Source organism: Phaenicophaeus curvirostris, chromosome 3 (assembly GCF_032191515.1).
Source record: "Phaenicophaeus curvirostris isolate KB17595 chromosome 3, BPBGC_Pcur_1.0, whole genome shotgun sequence".
Taxonomy (NCBI): Eukaryota; Metazoa; Chordata; class Aves; order Cuculiformes; family Cuculidae; genus Phaenicophaeus; species Phaenicophaeus curvirostris.
Genome location: NC_091394.1, coordinates 23,052,290 through 23,068,177, shown reverse-complemented (window position 1 = coordinate 23,068,177; position 15,888 = coordinate 23,052,290). Strand labels below are relative to the sequence as shown.

At 40.7% G+C, this 15,888-nt stretch overlaps 1 protein-coding gene across 1 annotated transcript; it reads left to right on the top strand.

The window, feature by feature from the left end:
• The first annotated feature begins 13,033 nt into the window (after positions 1-13,033).
• On the top strand, positions 13,034-15,675 carry LOC138718665 (forkhead box protein J1-B-like). The gene is made up of 2 exons (XM_069853166.1): positions 13,034-13,294; positions 14,893-15,675. The coding sequence occupies exons 1-2, from the start codon at positions 13,034-13,036 to the stop codon at positions 15,673-15,675; spliced, it is 1,044 nt and encodes a 347-aa protein (XP_069709267.1).
• Positions 15,676-15,888: the final 213 nt, after the last annotated feature.

Genomic DNA, 15,888 nt, shown 5'->3' with positions numbered 1-15,888 from the left:
ATTACACAAGCAACCGAACCTGCACTACTGGATGTATTGAAGATCACGCTACTTTGGCTGTTCTGAGATTATTAGGCATAAGTAAAATTGAAATTGCACAAAGTAGGCCTCCACCTAAGTCCTTCACAGACTCCATTTAGAAAAAGTATTCAAAGCAAAATCACAGTATGATGACAACACTGGTATTGGCACCATGCATAAGGATAGTGGCTCCAATCATTTCCAAGCACACAGAAGAAAGAGAAACAATCAAGAGAGAACACAACTCTGTGGACTGCTGATGACAACATCTCCACCATAAAAGGGAAAATGTATCTGCTTCAAAGAATGCTTCCACATCTTGTACTTACCAGCCACTGAATAAGTGTAATATATGTAAGTAAGTACGGGAACCGAGCACTGGAATATAGGACTTTGGTTGGATGAACAACCTGAGAAGTTGTGACTAGGTCAAAAATTTTAGTTTGGGTCCATCAGTCTCATATTGTCAACAGCAAAGATAGATCATCTTTGCTTCAAGAATTGATTTTAGTTAGGTGATAGGTGCTACTGGAGAAGAAAAAAGCTGAGAACTTTAAATGGTGAGAAATAATTATTTTCTAACATTCTGGTTGTCTTAGTTTCAGCTGGGATAGAATAATTTTTCTTCTCAGAATATTGCATTTCTAAGTGTATTCTAAGTAGCAAAAGCACCAGGTTTAGTGTGAGAATAAAAGTGCTAAGACATTATACTTTAAATTTTCAGTCAGCCATGGAATGTTGTTTCCGTGGAACCCAAGGATATTTGCAGCTTCAAAGTACCCACGTGCATAAGACTGAGAGAAAGAGATCTTAGACAGCTAAACAACACCGATCAAAGAATTATTCCATACCACTGTCACATTACCTATACAAGTGAGAAACTTTATTTGGATGGACCTTCTTCTCAATGGGTGCTGTCGCTTAAGGACCTGCTCGTCATGCTGCTAATTCCATCTGCTACTCTGAGTTCAGTTTGCAAGATCACTCCACAATGACTGCAACATAGAATCACAGAATCACAAGGTTGGAAAAGACCTCTTGGATCATTGAGTTCAACCATTCCTGTCTGCCACTAAACTATGTCCCTGAGCACCTCTTTTACGCGTCTTTTATACACCTCCAGGGAAGATGACTCAACCATCTCCCTGGACAGCCTGTTCCAGTGCCCAATGATCCTTTATGTGAAAAATATTTTCCTGATATCCAGTCTGAACCCCCCTTGGCACACCTTGAGGCCATTCCCTCTTGTCCTGTCCCCTGTCACCTGGGAGAAGAAGCCAGCTGCCTCCTCTCTACAACCTCCTTTCAGATAGTTGTAGAGAGCAACTCAAGGCTAAACAACCCCAGTTCCTTTAGCAGCTTCTCATAAGATTTGTTCTCCAGCCCCTTCATCAGCTTCATTGCTCTTCTCTGGACACGCTCCAGAGCCTCAACATCCTTCTTGTAGCGAGGGACCCAGAACTGAACACAGTATTCAAGTAACTGGCAGGGCAGTGGTGTCATTGCTTGTAGCATATATTCTGAGAATCTTAAATATTTATTTTGTTTATTTTATATTATTAGTATTAATGCTAGGGGTTTATTGCTTTATTAAAATTGTTTCCTATTTCAACCTTCAGGTCACCTTTTATTTTCTGATTCCCCTTCCTGGTGGGATTAGGGAAGAAGTGTGTGAGAGAGAAACCATTTCTTGCTTAGCTAACAAAAAAAGGGGCTAAACCAGCATATTGGGACAAATGTGACAATGGCTGAATTATTATAAAGTGAGTAGCAGCAATAATCATCACGATCACCAGTTTTTCCTTCTTTGCATACTAAGATGTCACCCTGGTGATCTGAATCAACACCCTGCTTAAAGACATACTTAATTGCCACAGGATTATATTATGTGTCTAAATAAAGATTAGAAATATGTTGAACATATTTGTTACATTTTAATATAGAGGTTAGAATCAAATCAAGTGAACAAACTAAGAAGTCAACAAGCAGCTCACATGGACTGAAATTCTGAGCTTAAATGGGAACAGTACAATACCAACTATTCTTTACTGCCCACCTGAAAAAGGCAGTAATTCTTGCTGTAGGGAGATAAAGAAACTGTAATAATAAAGAAGAAGACTGATCATATATCATAATAAATACAACCAAAAGATCATGTTATTAGATAACAGCAATACCTTTTTAGGGAGAATTTAGATTAAAGAGATCAGATTAAACCATACACTTGGTCTTGAGAAACATACACCATCTTGCTCAGATCTTTAGGAGGTGCTATGAAAATGATCATAATGGAGACTCACTACGACTTTTGTGAAAGTTAGTCACCCTAACGGACCTACTAGAATTCTCTGAACAGGTGAACAGCTGCAGGAGCAAGTATCATCCATTTCACACAGTCTACCTGGACTTCTAAAAACCTTCACAGGTTGCTCGCCAGAGCTTTTGAAGGGGACTAAACAGCTATCTGAAAAGAAGTGTCACTGAACAGATAAATAATTGATTAGAAGTTAGGGGTGCAAAAATCAGGAGAGGAGAAGGGTCACTGGGGGATTTTCACTTGGGTTTGTTCTGCTTAACACATAGAAAACAGGGTGAGGAATGGAGTGAGAGAGTTTACTACTGAAATAATTTTTTTTCAGAATAGAAAGGATGAGAACAAGTATGCACAACTTGAGGTGAGAGATTTATGAAGTGTAAGACTAGACAATAAAATCTCAAGTAAAAGTCATCATATATGAAGAAATGACCGTGTGGGGGGGAAAAAAGTGTTTCCTTCACACAGAATAAACCCCCTGAGAACAGCTTGGAAATGTTATTTTATGATTATAATATAGAGCTCTATGAGAAATGTCAACTTACTGTTTGGGGTCGATCAAAAATACCAAATCAAAAACTATTTCAAAAAGCAGAGGGGAAAGAAATATAATTATACCTTATAATAAATCTTCATTTCATCTGCTTTTTGAATACCTCATGCAGCTTGGTACCATCTAAAAAATTGTGCAATAGAACTATAAGTTCAGAGAAGTCCAGGGCATCAAAAGTACAGAATATTTTCGCATCAGGAATGGCTAAGTGGGATGTACTTTTCAGCCTGGAAAAGAGATAGCAGAGGATAGAGTGACTAGCAATCACAAGAAGACAAAAGATGGTAGATTGGTTTTCTCTTTCTCATCTAATAGAACTTACTGCATTAGCCCAGTAAGATCCACACAATAATTTGGTTAACATTGGTGCATTACAAATAAGCATGTAAATAAGAAAACTTATTCCAACCTGGTGCTCTCATAATTTTTTGCTGTAGAAACAAGCAAAAATTTCCCTTTGGGTTGTCATTGTAATCAACAGTTCCACCTTTGTGAACATAATAATGATTATCACGTTAAGGTATCTTCACAGTCCTGCAAAGTGAAACTTCAAAGAATCAGAAGTTAATGAAGAAAAAGCTGAATACTGTATGTCTTGATGGGCACATGAGAATGGCAAAATTTGAAGTTAAATAACAGTAGCCTAAGGACATTCTGTTTGATATTGTAATATGTATTTTAAATAATTTTCCCTCGTCCCAAAATATCAACCAAAGGAAAAGTCAGCTAATAGAGTAATAGGGGAAATTCTAGACTTTAGTAAGTTCGCCCAAAGGCACAAAATTTTCTTTGAAGTATAAACTTTATAAAGTGCAGACACTGAATTTCTGAAGTCAAATGAGTTGTGCTGTTTATTGATCATGTATTTCTGCACCATACTCTTAATATGTGGGGGCTTTTATTGTGTTTTTCATCCAACAGTTGAAATCTGTTTGGCATGGGCAAGAAAAAAGAGACAGGCATTTAGCAATCAAAGATGAGGCAGACAATAAGTGTTTACTAAGACTGAACATTAAAAAGCCCAAATATTAAAAGAAAGCCAAAGAAAACCAAGCCTGATATCCTATATAGGAGCTAGAGTTGATGTCAGAGTTCTTTCATTTGTCCAATGATGGGTCTGTGGTGTGGCAGACTATGCAGACCTGTCTAAATACTTGACCTTAAGAGCAAGTAAATAAAATTCAAGAACTCTTCTGGATTGTTTAGTAAGTCACCTCAGAATTCAGCTTCACTAAAACATTTAATCTCTTCTTCTCAAGGTATGAGGTTTATGCCTTGTGACTTTTGCTCACATAGAAATTTTGGCATGCAGTTGATACAGAGTGTTAACCAACTCCACCCCAGATCACTGTGCAATGCAAAAGTAAAATGAAGTTAATTTTCAAATACTGAGCTTCTATTAACTGAAAACATTTTATTAATTCAGTACAGGTCCTGCCAAAGGGTATGGAGGGATAAAGGGAAACAAAGGAAGAGAAAAAAGTGAACCTAAAGTTTTTCCTTTAAAGAGAACTTAATTGTTTTCACTTTTAGTCAATTTAAAAGGATCTAGATTGATGCTATTTTGCATCAGTTTTCAGTAATATTCAAACCCAAATATTACAGAGAAACAGCGTAATTACATTTGGTCGTAGTGAAGTCAAAGAGATTTAAAAGTCAGAATGATGTCATATTAGAACAGTTACAAAGGCATGAAGAAATCTCTCCTTCAAACAATTTTCCCATGACACTTCTGGGTTATTCAAGTTGCACAGTGTAACAACCCAACCCCAACCTACCTGCCCTGCAGAGTGGGGGGATCATTTTGAGTCTTTGTGGCAACAAAGAACGTGAACACAATCACTTTAGAGATTTTTCTCAAAATTCCAATCTTAACTTTCAACACAGTAAAAGTTATAAAAACTTACAAAAATCATCACAGAATTAGTAGGTTGGAATGGACCCACTGGATCATGAAGTCCAACCACTCCCATCAATCACTAAACCACATCCCTCAGCACCTCATCCACCCATCTTTTAAACACCTCCAGGGAAGGTGACTCAATCACCTCCCTGGGCAGCCTGTTCCAGTGCTCAGTGACCCTTTCTGTGAAATATTTTTTCCTGATGTCAAGCCTGAACCTTCCCTGGTGGAGCTTGAGGCCATTCGCTCTTGTCCTTAGCAAAAGATTTTTACAGAAAGTAATAGTAGCCCACATAAAGGCAGAGTTGCCCAAAAGTGCCAAGAAGTAGGTTTTGAAGAGAAAGTAATAACAGAGAGAGAGAGTAGAAAAAGAGAAAATAAAGGGGAAAAAAACCCCAAATAGCACAAAAATAGGATCCAATTCTGGGTTCAGCTTGTGGTCTTTAAAACTCAGTCATAGTCCAAATGAGTGTGTTTACAAGTGCTTTTTTAGCACATATTTTTTGACAAAATTCTGTCCCTTATTACACAGAGGAGGGGTTTTAGCATACCTGTGCAGTATCCCTACTTGAACAGTCCAGGAGATGGCATAGGCATAGTAGTCTTTTCTGGAAGACCCCAAGACTGGATCTGGGGGCTAAGGGGTCACTTGCCTTTTAAATAAAGGACTATTCCCCAGGATAGACACTGCTTGAACCCTCTGGTTGTGCAAGTGCAATCAGGCTGTGGGGTCACTCACAGTTGAAAAGACCTCTTTCCATGTTAACCACTGGTTGAACCCTTTAGACACACAAACCCAATGAGGCTTCCCAGCCTGGATAAGGTGATTCAGCAGATTTTCCCCTACTCTCAAAGCACAAAGCCAGACCTCTCCCTTCTTTAATGGCACATTCCACATATTTGAGCTACTGGGGCAGTTAAAGTGCAAACGGGCCAAAAGCCTCAGGCACATTCAGCGAGAATGTTTAAGCCATAAAAACAAATAATTTGAGCTTTACATGTACTGAGGGTCAAAGTACAAAAAAGCCACAGTTAGCTTATTAACATTTCTCTTCATTTCATTTTGGTAAGTTATCTCAGAAAGAGAAGGCAAGCCCTTTCTTTTTTCTTTTTTTTTTTTCCTTCTCCTCCAAGCATGATCAGTCTAAGACTATGGCAGCGAACCTGCTCTAAATTGTCTGTGTGTAGCTGTGCTGCCTTGAAAGCGAAACAAGGGAAGAACTGTGGCTGGAATTTCCTTACAGATTTACTCTTGATCTGGGCCGGTAGTAAATTTGCTATTGATCTCTAGTGGTAAAAATTACGATGCTAGTTTAGCCGTGCTTGGTTTATCATTTGGGTCAGGGCAGCACTATGTCTCAACTCCATTTTCTCTGCCTTCCCTGTTGACTGCAGTATGTTGACAGCATCCACTGTTTTGTGCACACTGTCCATGAGATGAAGGAATTCAGCCTTCCCACCTGGGTTACTTTAAAAGAATGTAAATTAAATGACAGCAAAAATGTTAAGAATTGTGTTGGAGCTGACAAGACAGTGTACACGTTCATAACACTGACACACCAATGTTTGTTTATGCTGCCATTTTCAGTTCAATACACTTTTCAGTAAGAGAAAAGACAAAAAGTGCTAGCTATAGTGATGAAATTAAAGCAACAGAAGTGCAGTAGGGCTCTTCAGTACTGTCTGTAAATCAGAAAACATTTATTCTAGCAGTAAGTGCAAACACATCATAACTCTTCAAGGGATAGCTAGGAAAAGCAATCAGAACACATAAGAAAAATCAGAATGCTTTTCTTGATATGTAGATAAAATGGATTCTTGAAGGTATATCTGCAGATCCACCAGTGCAAACTAATAATAAATCATTACTACAAGAAAATGTACTATTTATTTAAATGAAATTTTAAATATTTTAAAAGACAATTCCTCATTTGGGGAAGGAAACTTACAAGTATCAGTTCACTGCAGGACTGAATGAAGAATTATGCTTGACTATTTTGAAAACCATTTACGAACATAACTTAGAATTTTAAATATTCAAATAAAATGACTTATATTAGTGGTATTTCTATTTTTTCTTGCTATGTCAAACACTTGGAGGTGTCTGTGGTATACTTTAAGAAACAGATCCTTTCAAGATTTTCACTTGCTAAACTGAAGAACAGCAAAAATGATACAATAATATTTAGGTGTATTGAAAATACAACAGCTGTCATCTGTGTCTTCCATAACAAAATCTGTTGTGGCAATTGCCATGGTGTAATTGCGCTTTCACATTTTTCTTTTTTTGACCAGGAGTTTTATAACTTTCAATTTTGTGCACCTTGATGAAACAGTTACTTTTTGCAGGCTTCTTACATAGTTAGTAAAAAAGATTAGTCTTATCTAAGAAAAAAAACAATGAAGAAAAGATTTAATTTGTTTCACCAAGGCCAAGTCCTACATGACCAATCTAGTAGCTTTCTGCGATGGGGTAACCACTGCAGTGGATAAGGATAAACTAATGATGTGATCTATCTGGACTTCTGTAAAGCTTTTGATATGGTCCCCCCCAACAGTCTTTTCTCTAAATTGGATAGATATGGATTCAATAGGTGAACGGTTACATGGATAAGAAATTGGTTGGACGGTCATATTCAGGGAGTAGTGATCAATGGCTTGATGTCCAGATGGAGATCCAAGAAAAGTGTTGTCCCTCGGGGGTCTGTACTGGGACTGTTCTGTACAAGAAAGGTAGGGAGGGACTTTTTAGAAAGGCATGTAGTCATAGGACTAGGAGGAATGGCTATAAATATGAGTGGGGAAGATTTAGACTAGACATAAGTAGGAATTTCTTCACAATGAGGGTGGTGAGGCACTGGATCAGGCTGCCCAGGGAAGTTGTGGATGCCCCCTCCCTGGAAATGTTCAAGACCAGGTTGCATTGGGCCTTGGCAGCCTGATCTAGTGGGAGGTGTCCCTGCCCATGGCAAGGGATTGGAACTAGATGATCTTTAAAGTCCCTTTCATCTCAAACCATTCTATGATCTACAAAATAATTTGGAGCAAAACCCTGGGTCTGCTTTTCTGAGTAACCTATCTTAGCTGGCTGCTATGGGCATGCAGAGGAATTCCATGTTAAATATGTCAGATTCAGACATCTCTATATGAATGTTTTCTCCAAGGTGTTTTACAATCAAGCAGAAGTTACCAGACAAAATACTATTGTATCAATTATCATCCTTTGTTGGAGGAGTAAGGTCACATTTGTATCATCTTCAGAAACTGGTCAATTTCATATGGATTCACAACTACTGAAGTTTTTTATGATGTTAATATTCCTGGAGATTTTTTTAAAAATCTCAGTTTATGAAAGTTTTATCTGAGTGTAAGCAATTCTTCAGAAGGGTATTTTTGATGATATAGTTTTCATAGGCAGAATCAGGATTAGTCCCATAAAAGACAATGATAAATTTTACTACAGCCAAAAACATATACGATTATTATATTTTAAAAGCTGTCCAAGTAAAACACTGATAAACTTGTATATCATATCTTTTGTAATATTGTGCAATAAACATATCTTTTACAGTAGGAGTATTGTTTACACTATAAATAATAAATAAAATTAATAAAACCTGGCCATTTCTGCATTTGGCAATTATAGGCAAAACTATGTATTCCAATACTGCAGACTGTGCAATTATCAGGAAAATAATTAGCCTTGGATTTTTTTGTTATAAAAGCAGGTGCAGTTATTAACGAAAGGTTCATCTGAGTCAGATGTTTTCTCCAGAGGCATCTGAATATTCTTTGAAAATGTCCTGTTCTGATACCTGATGTAGAGTCAGGAGCAATCTTTCTTCTAAAAAATTCTTCCTAGCTCTTTTATACCCAGTCACTGCATTTTAGGACAAGCTTTTGTCAAACTGGTAGATATCAGCTTAGTAAGGACTGTATTCTGAGTCAGCTAGCTGTCGCTGCTTTGACTGGAAAAGCTCTCTGAAGCTGAGGAACAAACATCCCAAACATCTATATCATGGCAAGGCCACTGCCTCACTCATTCTCCAGTCCTAGTCTCCAAGACTACTTCTCAAGCCCACCCTGTTTCCTCCTGCACTGCTTTCAGTGACAGTGATAGACGCAGTGTTGGTTCTCACACATTTACCAGCTGATCTGTATGTTCTGTTAACACTTTATCTGGGTCACCAAAGGAGTGAGGGTGCTAAGATAAAGGTCCAGCAACATAACAAGCACGTTTTTTACTGTTACACCATACTGTAGACTGTCAACTAGTATTTGAACTTTTCCAGTATTCTGCTTCCTTATCACCCTCTCCTGTATATTTCTTTGACTCTTACCAACAATCAAAAACTGCTCCAGCTTGAGGCTAAGCAGAAATGTCAACACCTTGCTGCAGTTTTTTCCCATCTCTATACGATTTGCACAGTAGCCAAATAACTACCTTTTTTTCCTCTGGTTGTTCCCTTGAGTCTGGTATAATCTGTGAATAACTGAAAAATAAACACATATCTTACAATTTTTATAGGTGTTAGAAGCTTTATTTTATTATCTGTGGTTCTGGTTTCTACATTACTGCCACATATTTGTTTTTTCAGTTTCTTTATTCCAAATTTTGTTCTCAGTGAAACAAAAGATTTCTCTATTACTACAGAACACATATAGAAACAAGCATACATGGTTCCTAGCCTAAGAAAATCATAAAAAAGACCAAGAAAATTATCCTTGACTTCACTGAAATTTATAAGAGCTGCCCAATTGCAAGACAGTTTGTATTCTTACAGTCTAGAAATTCCTCATCAATGGTATGTTAACCTTTGTATGACATCTAATATTTTCTAGTCTAGTGTATTAATCTAAGAAAAATAATTTCACTAGACACTGTTCTTAGTGTCAATATTGACAATCCCAGAACCTGACTTCTACTACTTGCTGAAACCTCCTTAAACCCTATGCTTATTGGGAATGTCTGAAAATATGACAAACAAGTTTGGCTGGAGACCGTCCATTGAATTGCAACTACTCTGTTTATCTAACCTTACCTGAATATTACTGAATACTAAGGAAAAATTATCAGAAAGTAGAATTTTATATTAGATATATGGCCTTCTTTAGATAAATATAATGGAAAAAAGTTTCACTTGTTCAAATACATTCATAAACACATCAGTAGGCATCTATTAAAAAAAAGATACTACAGATTCAGCAGTAGCATAGAATATAATATGTTTATGCAGCTAAGGAAGAGGGCCTCAATTTCATCAAACCTTTCTTTATACAAAAGAGTGCTATTTTCTCCAATTGGGATTTTCATATATGCCAAATTCTCACTTATTCTTTAAATGAGGAGGACAAAAAAAAAGCCAAATACTATTATGAAACTTGCAGACTTTCTTAACTTTAATTTCTTCTGTAATGTCTCAAAAAATGTAAGTTCCCATGTTTGGAGAGATCCAATTGTGTTTATTGTGAAACCTTATGATTGTATGTGAAGCAAACAAATGAGAATGGTCTGTTCCTGACTAATGAAAAAGGAAAATGTTATAGATTAGCTAATTAGAATAGTACAGTGTCATTAAAATTTCTCCTTTGGAAAAACAGCTACAGTAGAAGGGCAGTGGGCAAAAAAATGGCACAGACTTATAACTCTAATCTCTTGCTTCAGTTACCAGGATAGAGATAGATAATTAAGGAAAGCAAAAGCTGCACAAGCAAGTAAAGCAAAACAAGGTATGCATTCACTACTTCCCATTGGCAGGCAGGCTTTTAGCCATCTCCAGGAAAACAGGGCTGCATAACGCCTAAGAATTACTTGGGAAGACAAACACCATAACTCAGAACATCCTCCACCTCCTTGTTCTTCCCCCAGCTTTGCATGCTGAGCATGATGTCATATAGTACAGAATAGTCCTTTAGTCAGTGGGAAGCATCTGCCCTAGCTGTGTAACCTCCCAGCTTCTTATGCACCCCAGCCTACTCACTGGTGGGGTGATATGAGAGGCAGAAAAGGCCTTAACACCATGTAAGCACTAATCAGCAGTAGCTAAAACATGCAGTGTTGCTAACACTGTTTGACGCAGCACAAATCCAAAACATAGCCCCGTACCTGCTGTTATAAAGAAAATTAACTCTACCCTAGTCAAAACCAACACAAGAATAGAGTATGGCTAGGAGACACACAACTTTTCCCTGAAATTCATAAATGTTAACTTTCTTTGCCAGTGCTTAATTGTACTCAGATTATTTTAAGAGTGAGATACAATCCATCAAGAAGGCAGCCAAATTAGGCTGTGATTGCACATTTACTGTCCTCTCCAAAATATGTAACAGTTTTAAAAGAGAAAATGCAAAAGCAAAACCATACGGCAAGTGTGAAAATGAATAGAAAGTTTAAAGCATTGCTCAGAGGGACAGGCTGACAGCTTTACAGAACCAGAATACATCAGTCTACAATGGTACATAATACACTTTGCATGTGGAACAAATGCAATTTCTGTCAGACATTGCCTGGATCAAGATAACATTAAGGATTACTTTAATGGTCATTTAGTATGTCTTATTGAGGAGAAGACAGAATAAAACTCTTTGTTGCTGAGAAGAGATTAAAATACATGCTGGCTAACTCTCTTTAGTTCAGATATTCTAATATTTTCATAGATATTCCAGCTGGCAAATATAAGAAGTATGATCTCACATGAAATTTCAGGAGTATTTTGTCTTTTAAAAGAACCAAATACAGAGATACTGTGGGAATTGTAGACACAGGTGTAACCCATGAGTTTCCAAAGCATGAGAAAAAAAAATGTATATCACCTATTTTTTTTCAGAAAACAGTAGAAGCATGCATTATGAGCCTGACTGTCCTTTCAGGGATTCATTGTTTTCTTCCAAACTCCAAAGACGTTAGGATTCCCTGGCGTTCTTTAAAGCCAAGAGAATTATGAACAGTCATATTGGACAATAAATGGTTTAAAGGTCACAGGCAGTAGCGGCTGAGTTATCAAGGTTGAAATAGTTAGTATTAATAGGAGCGTGATATTGGGAGCCATTTGCAACCAATCAATACTGGTTGATAAATGAAATGACCATTGAAGTCTTTGGGTAAGAGCAAGCTGCTCAATGCGTACTTTATTTCTATATTCCTTCCAATAGATTAGACTTTCTCTCAGGGTTTTCTGTCACTAAATATAAAAAGTTTAGAGAACATGCACACATAAAGAAAAGAAACAGCCTTGTGAGGCTTTCCCAAAACACACTACAAATCCAATATTAATAAACTATAAAAGCTGTTCCTCAGGGCAAAGAAAATAAAAAAAGAGTAAAAGAAGCAGTGATGGTTTCCATTAAAAAGTACTTATCCAAGGTTCTTTCATGAACAGATGTAACATTTTGCTGTTAATTTTAATCTTAGATTTAAAGACATACAGTTTCTTTACAATTGTGTTTTGCCTTCAGTAGAAAACAGCAACATTTTTTTATAATTATGACTTTTCCACTGAATTGCTCTTGTTTCAAAAAGGCTACTGGATGCTTCTAGTCAAACCAGAAATACTTGAAGTCCAGATGGAGATCCGTGACAAGTTGTGTCCCTCAGGGGTCTGTACTGGGACCAGTGCTATTTAATATCTTCATCAATGATATTGACAGTGAGATTGAGTGCACCCTCAGCAATTTGTTTTATTGCTTAATTTCTGAGTCCAAGACTTGCTGGGCCAATGAGGGTTGGGTGGCACTGGGATGTAGGGGTTTGAGTGAATTTTCCCAAGGTTCGGGGCTGGTGGATCACCCAGGGGAGGTGTCACAGCTCTGGTGTGCAGCAGGCCAGGGATCGATCTCACTCAGCGGCACTGGGAGCGCCCAGTCCCAGCCTTGCTCACATGCCAGAGAGCAGCTGCTCCTCAGAGAGCCTCATCCCTTCCCTGTTGTCATTTCAGGATCTGCCCCGTCCCCTCCCTCTGCTTCAGACACACCCTGTGAATGCAAAAGCTGCCGATGAAGCCTGGCTGAGGGGTGGCTGAGCCACAAGCAGGCAGGGAAGGACAGAGGGCAGGAAGGCAGCAGGAGAGACTCGGATGATGTGGACCACAGCCTGCCCAGCCTGACATGGCTGCTGGACTTCTCTGTCATCAGCACTAGCATGGGCAACTCCTCCTGCTGCCCCAGCAGCCCAGACCCCCACAGCTGTCAGGGCATCCCCAGCTTTGCCGCACCGTGCTCACCCCTGGGCACTGACCCAGCGTGCATGGAAATGCCCCACACTCTCCACATGCCCATCTCCTCCTCCAGCCAGATTATGGAGCACCACGTTGTGTCCATGCACCCTCAGCTGACGGAGGGCATTGACTACCAGACCAACCCCTACATCAAACCACCCTACTCCTATACCACCCTCATCTGCATGGCAATGGAAGCCAGCAAGGAGCCCCATGTCACCCTCTCTGACATCTACAAATGGATTACCGACAATTTCTGCTACTTCCATCAAGCTGATCCCGTGTGGCAGGTAGGACATTTGGAGACCTCTTGCCCTGCCCCATCTCCCCTTACGGCTGGGAAGGGCCTTTCACAGCTTCCATCATGTAAGAGAGAGCTCAGGGTCATTTTTGGAGTGGAAAGGTCCCCAAAGAACTGTGGGTCCCTGCGTCTCCTCTTGGCTCTGGGATGAAGGTGTCTCTGTCTCCCACTTCAGCTTTCTGTAGCTTGCTGCCCTGCTCCATCTCAGAGGACACTCTCCAGCATGAGTGGCTTTCTAGAATGTGGTGGGGCAGGAGGCATCTGGGTTGCTCCTCCCTCTGCTCTAGTTATTCCCAGCCCAAATCCACAGCGTGCCAGCTATACTGCACCACTGCTCACCCAGGCAGGGCTGAGCTAAACCTTTCTTACCCTCCTGCCCAGGAACTGTCCACTACCTCCCTGGGCAGGTGGGTGTCTGGAGTCTATTGAAGCCCACCAGAGAGAAAGGTGGGGAAGCTCTTGGTCCCTCTCCAGGGCCACAGATGTTCCCCAGACTCCCCGTGCTGGGAAACTTATGGGAGGGACTCTATTGGAGAAGCTGAGTGCCAGAATCTTGACTTTCTCTTGCAAACTCATGGCTGGATATTCACCACACTTTTAATTAGAAGTGTTCATTGAAAGAAGGAAGAGATGCAGGAGGTACACAAGGTTGTTGCAGGGAGGAATGATTAATACATTAACCCACCAGGAAATATGGCTGGAAAAGCAGAAAATCCTCTTTTACTTTCTTTTTCTTCCACCATAGTCTTCCCCCCTCCTCATTTAAGCAGTGGCTGATGAGGATGCAGTGAGTTTACACCGAGCTTCTCTGGACCAGAAGGCACCTCTGGGGACACACAGGGCTGGGGTGGGACAGCCTCCGTGCCTCTCCAGTTTTGCCCGTCCGGTTTGTGTCAGCCTGGCGGCAGGGAGACATGTGCCTGTATTTTAGCAAACCGCTTTCCCAGCAACACTAACAGTAGGTGTGGGTCAAGCTGGGGATGCGAGGAGGGCCCTGATGATGCTGTCCACCATGGTGATGCCACATGTTGCAGCTGGTGAAGGGGCTGGAGAACAAGTCTTACGAGGAGTGGCTGAGAGAGCTGGGGTTGTTTAGCCTGGAGAAGAGGAGGCTGAGGAGAGACCTCATTGCTCTCTACAACTACCTGAAAGGAGGTTGTAGAGAGGAGGGTACTGGTCTCTTCTCCCAAGTGACAGGGGACAAGACAAGAGGGAATGGCCTCAAGCTCCGCAAGGGGAGGTTTAGGCTGGACATTAGGAAAAAACTTTTCACAGAAAGGGTCATTGGGAAGTGGAACAGGCTGCCCAGGGAGGTGGTTGATTCACCTTCCCTGGAGGTGTTTAAGGCAGGGGTGGACGAGGTGCTAAGGGGCATGGTTTAGTGTTTGATAGGAATGGTTGGACTCGATGATCCGGTGGGTCTCTTCCAACCTGGTTATTCTATGATTCTATGATTCTATGATTCTATATAAGGACCCTCCTCTTCGTCCTTGCTGCAAAGGTGCTTCTCCACCAGTCTCCCCACGCAGATAGGTGCGGCACCAGCAGACCTGTGTTCCACCTTTTTATTTTTTTCTTTTTTTCCAGAACTCCATCCAGCACAACCTCTCCTCAAACAAGCGCTTCATCAAGGTACCTCGAGAGAAGGACAAGCCAGGGAGAGGTGGCTTTTGGAAGCTTGACCTGCAATATGCTGAGCAGCTCAAGAGCAGTGCCTTCAAAAAGCAGAGGATGCGCCCAGTGCAGATCCTCCCAGCCTCCACTGCGAAAGCCCAGCAAGAAGCACAGCGTGGCACCTCCCTGGCCACTTCAGCTTGTGCCTCCGATAAAGTCTTGTCTGCCAACATGGAGTCACAGTTGCTTCTGAAAGAGTTTGAAGAATTTACTGGCAACCAGAACTGGAATCCAGTGGATGGCAAAGCAGGTCTCAAGTGCAAGCAGCCTTTGCCCAAGCAAATGGCCAAGGCATGTTGGCTTTCCAACTCCGCCTTGCTGAGCCAGGAGGAGCAGACCCAGCTGGGATCCCTGAAAGGGGACTCTGACCCCAACCTGAACAGAGAGTTCTCCTCTTTTGGGGATCTGGAGCTCACACCTCCAGTCAGCCTCAAAATGCACAACCTGGAATTGATGGCATATGGGCACCACTCTGTCTGTCCCCATGGGCAGGAGCAGGTCCTCACTGAGTCCTCCCTGAAGAGCCTGAGCCTGGACGAAAGCTCTGTGGCCACTTCTCTCCTGCAGCATCTCTGTGATGAAGGGACAAGCGATCTCCTCTTGAATTCTGCCAATGCGGAGCAGTTGTTTGAAGTCAACGATGCATCCGTAATAGCGGATGTGAGCAACTGGATCACTCTGGATTCCCTCTTGTAAGAGGCCAGTCACCGATCAAAGCCCATGCATGCTTTAGCAGGATGCTCCCCCCATGCTGCTGGACTTCCAAGAACTGGATTCTTCACCTCTCCTTCACTGTAGGTTATTAGAGATAGAGTAGGCATCAGGTAGGAGTGAGCAGAAGCTGTAGTGTCAGTGATGTGCCTTAGACTTGCTGAGAAGTCAAAGATTGTAGAGAGTTTCTGTTTGCTA

Bases quoted from the DNA above. Each gene is read 5' to 3' on its own strand.
- LOC138718665 (XM_069853166.1), top strand. From the start codon at position 13,034: ATGGAAATGCCCCACACTCTCCACATGCCCATCTCCTCCTCCAGCCAG. The intron at 13,295-14,892 runs GTAGGACATTTG...CTTTTTTTCCAG, and splicing joins AAGCTGATCCCGTGTGGCAG to AACTCCATCCAGCACAACCT.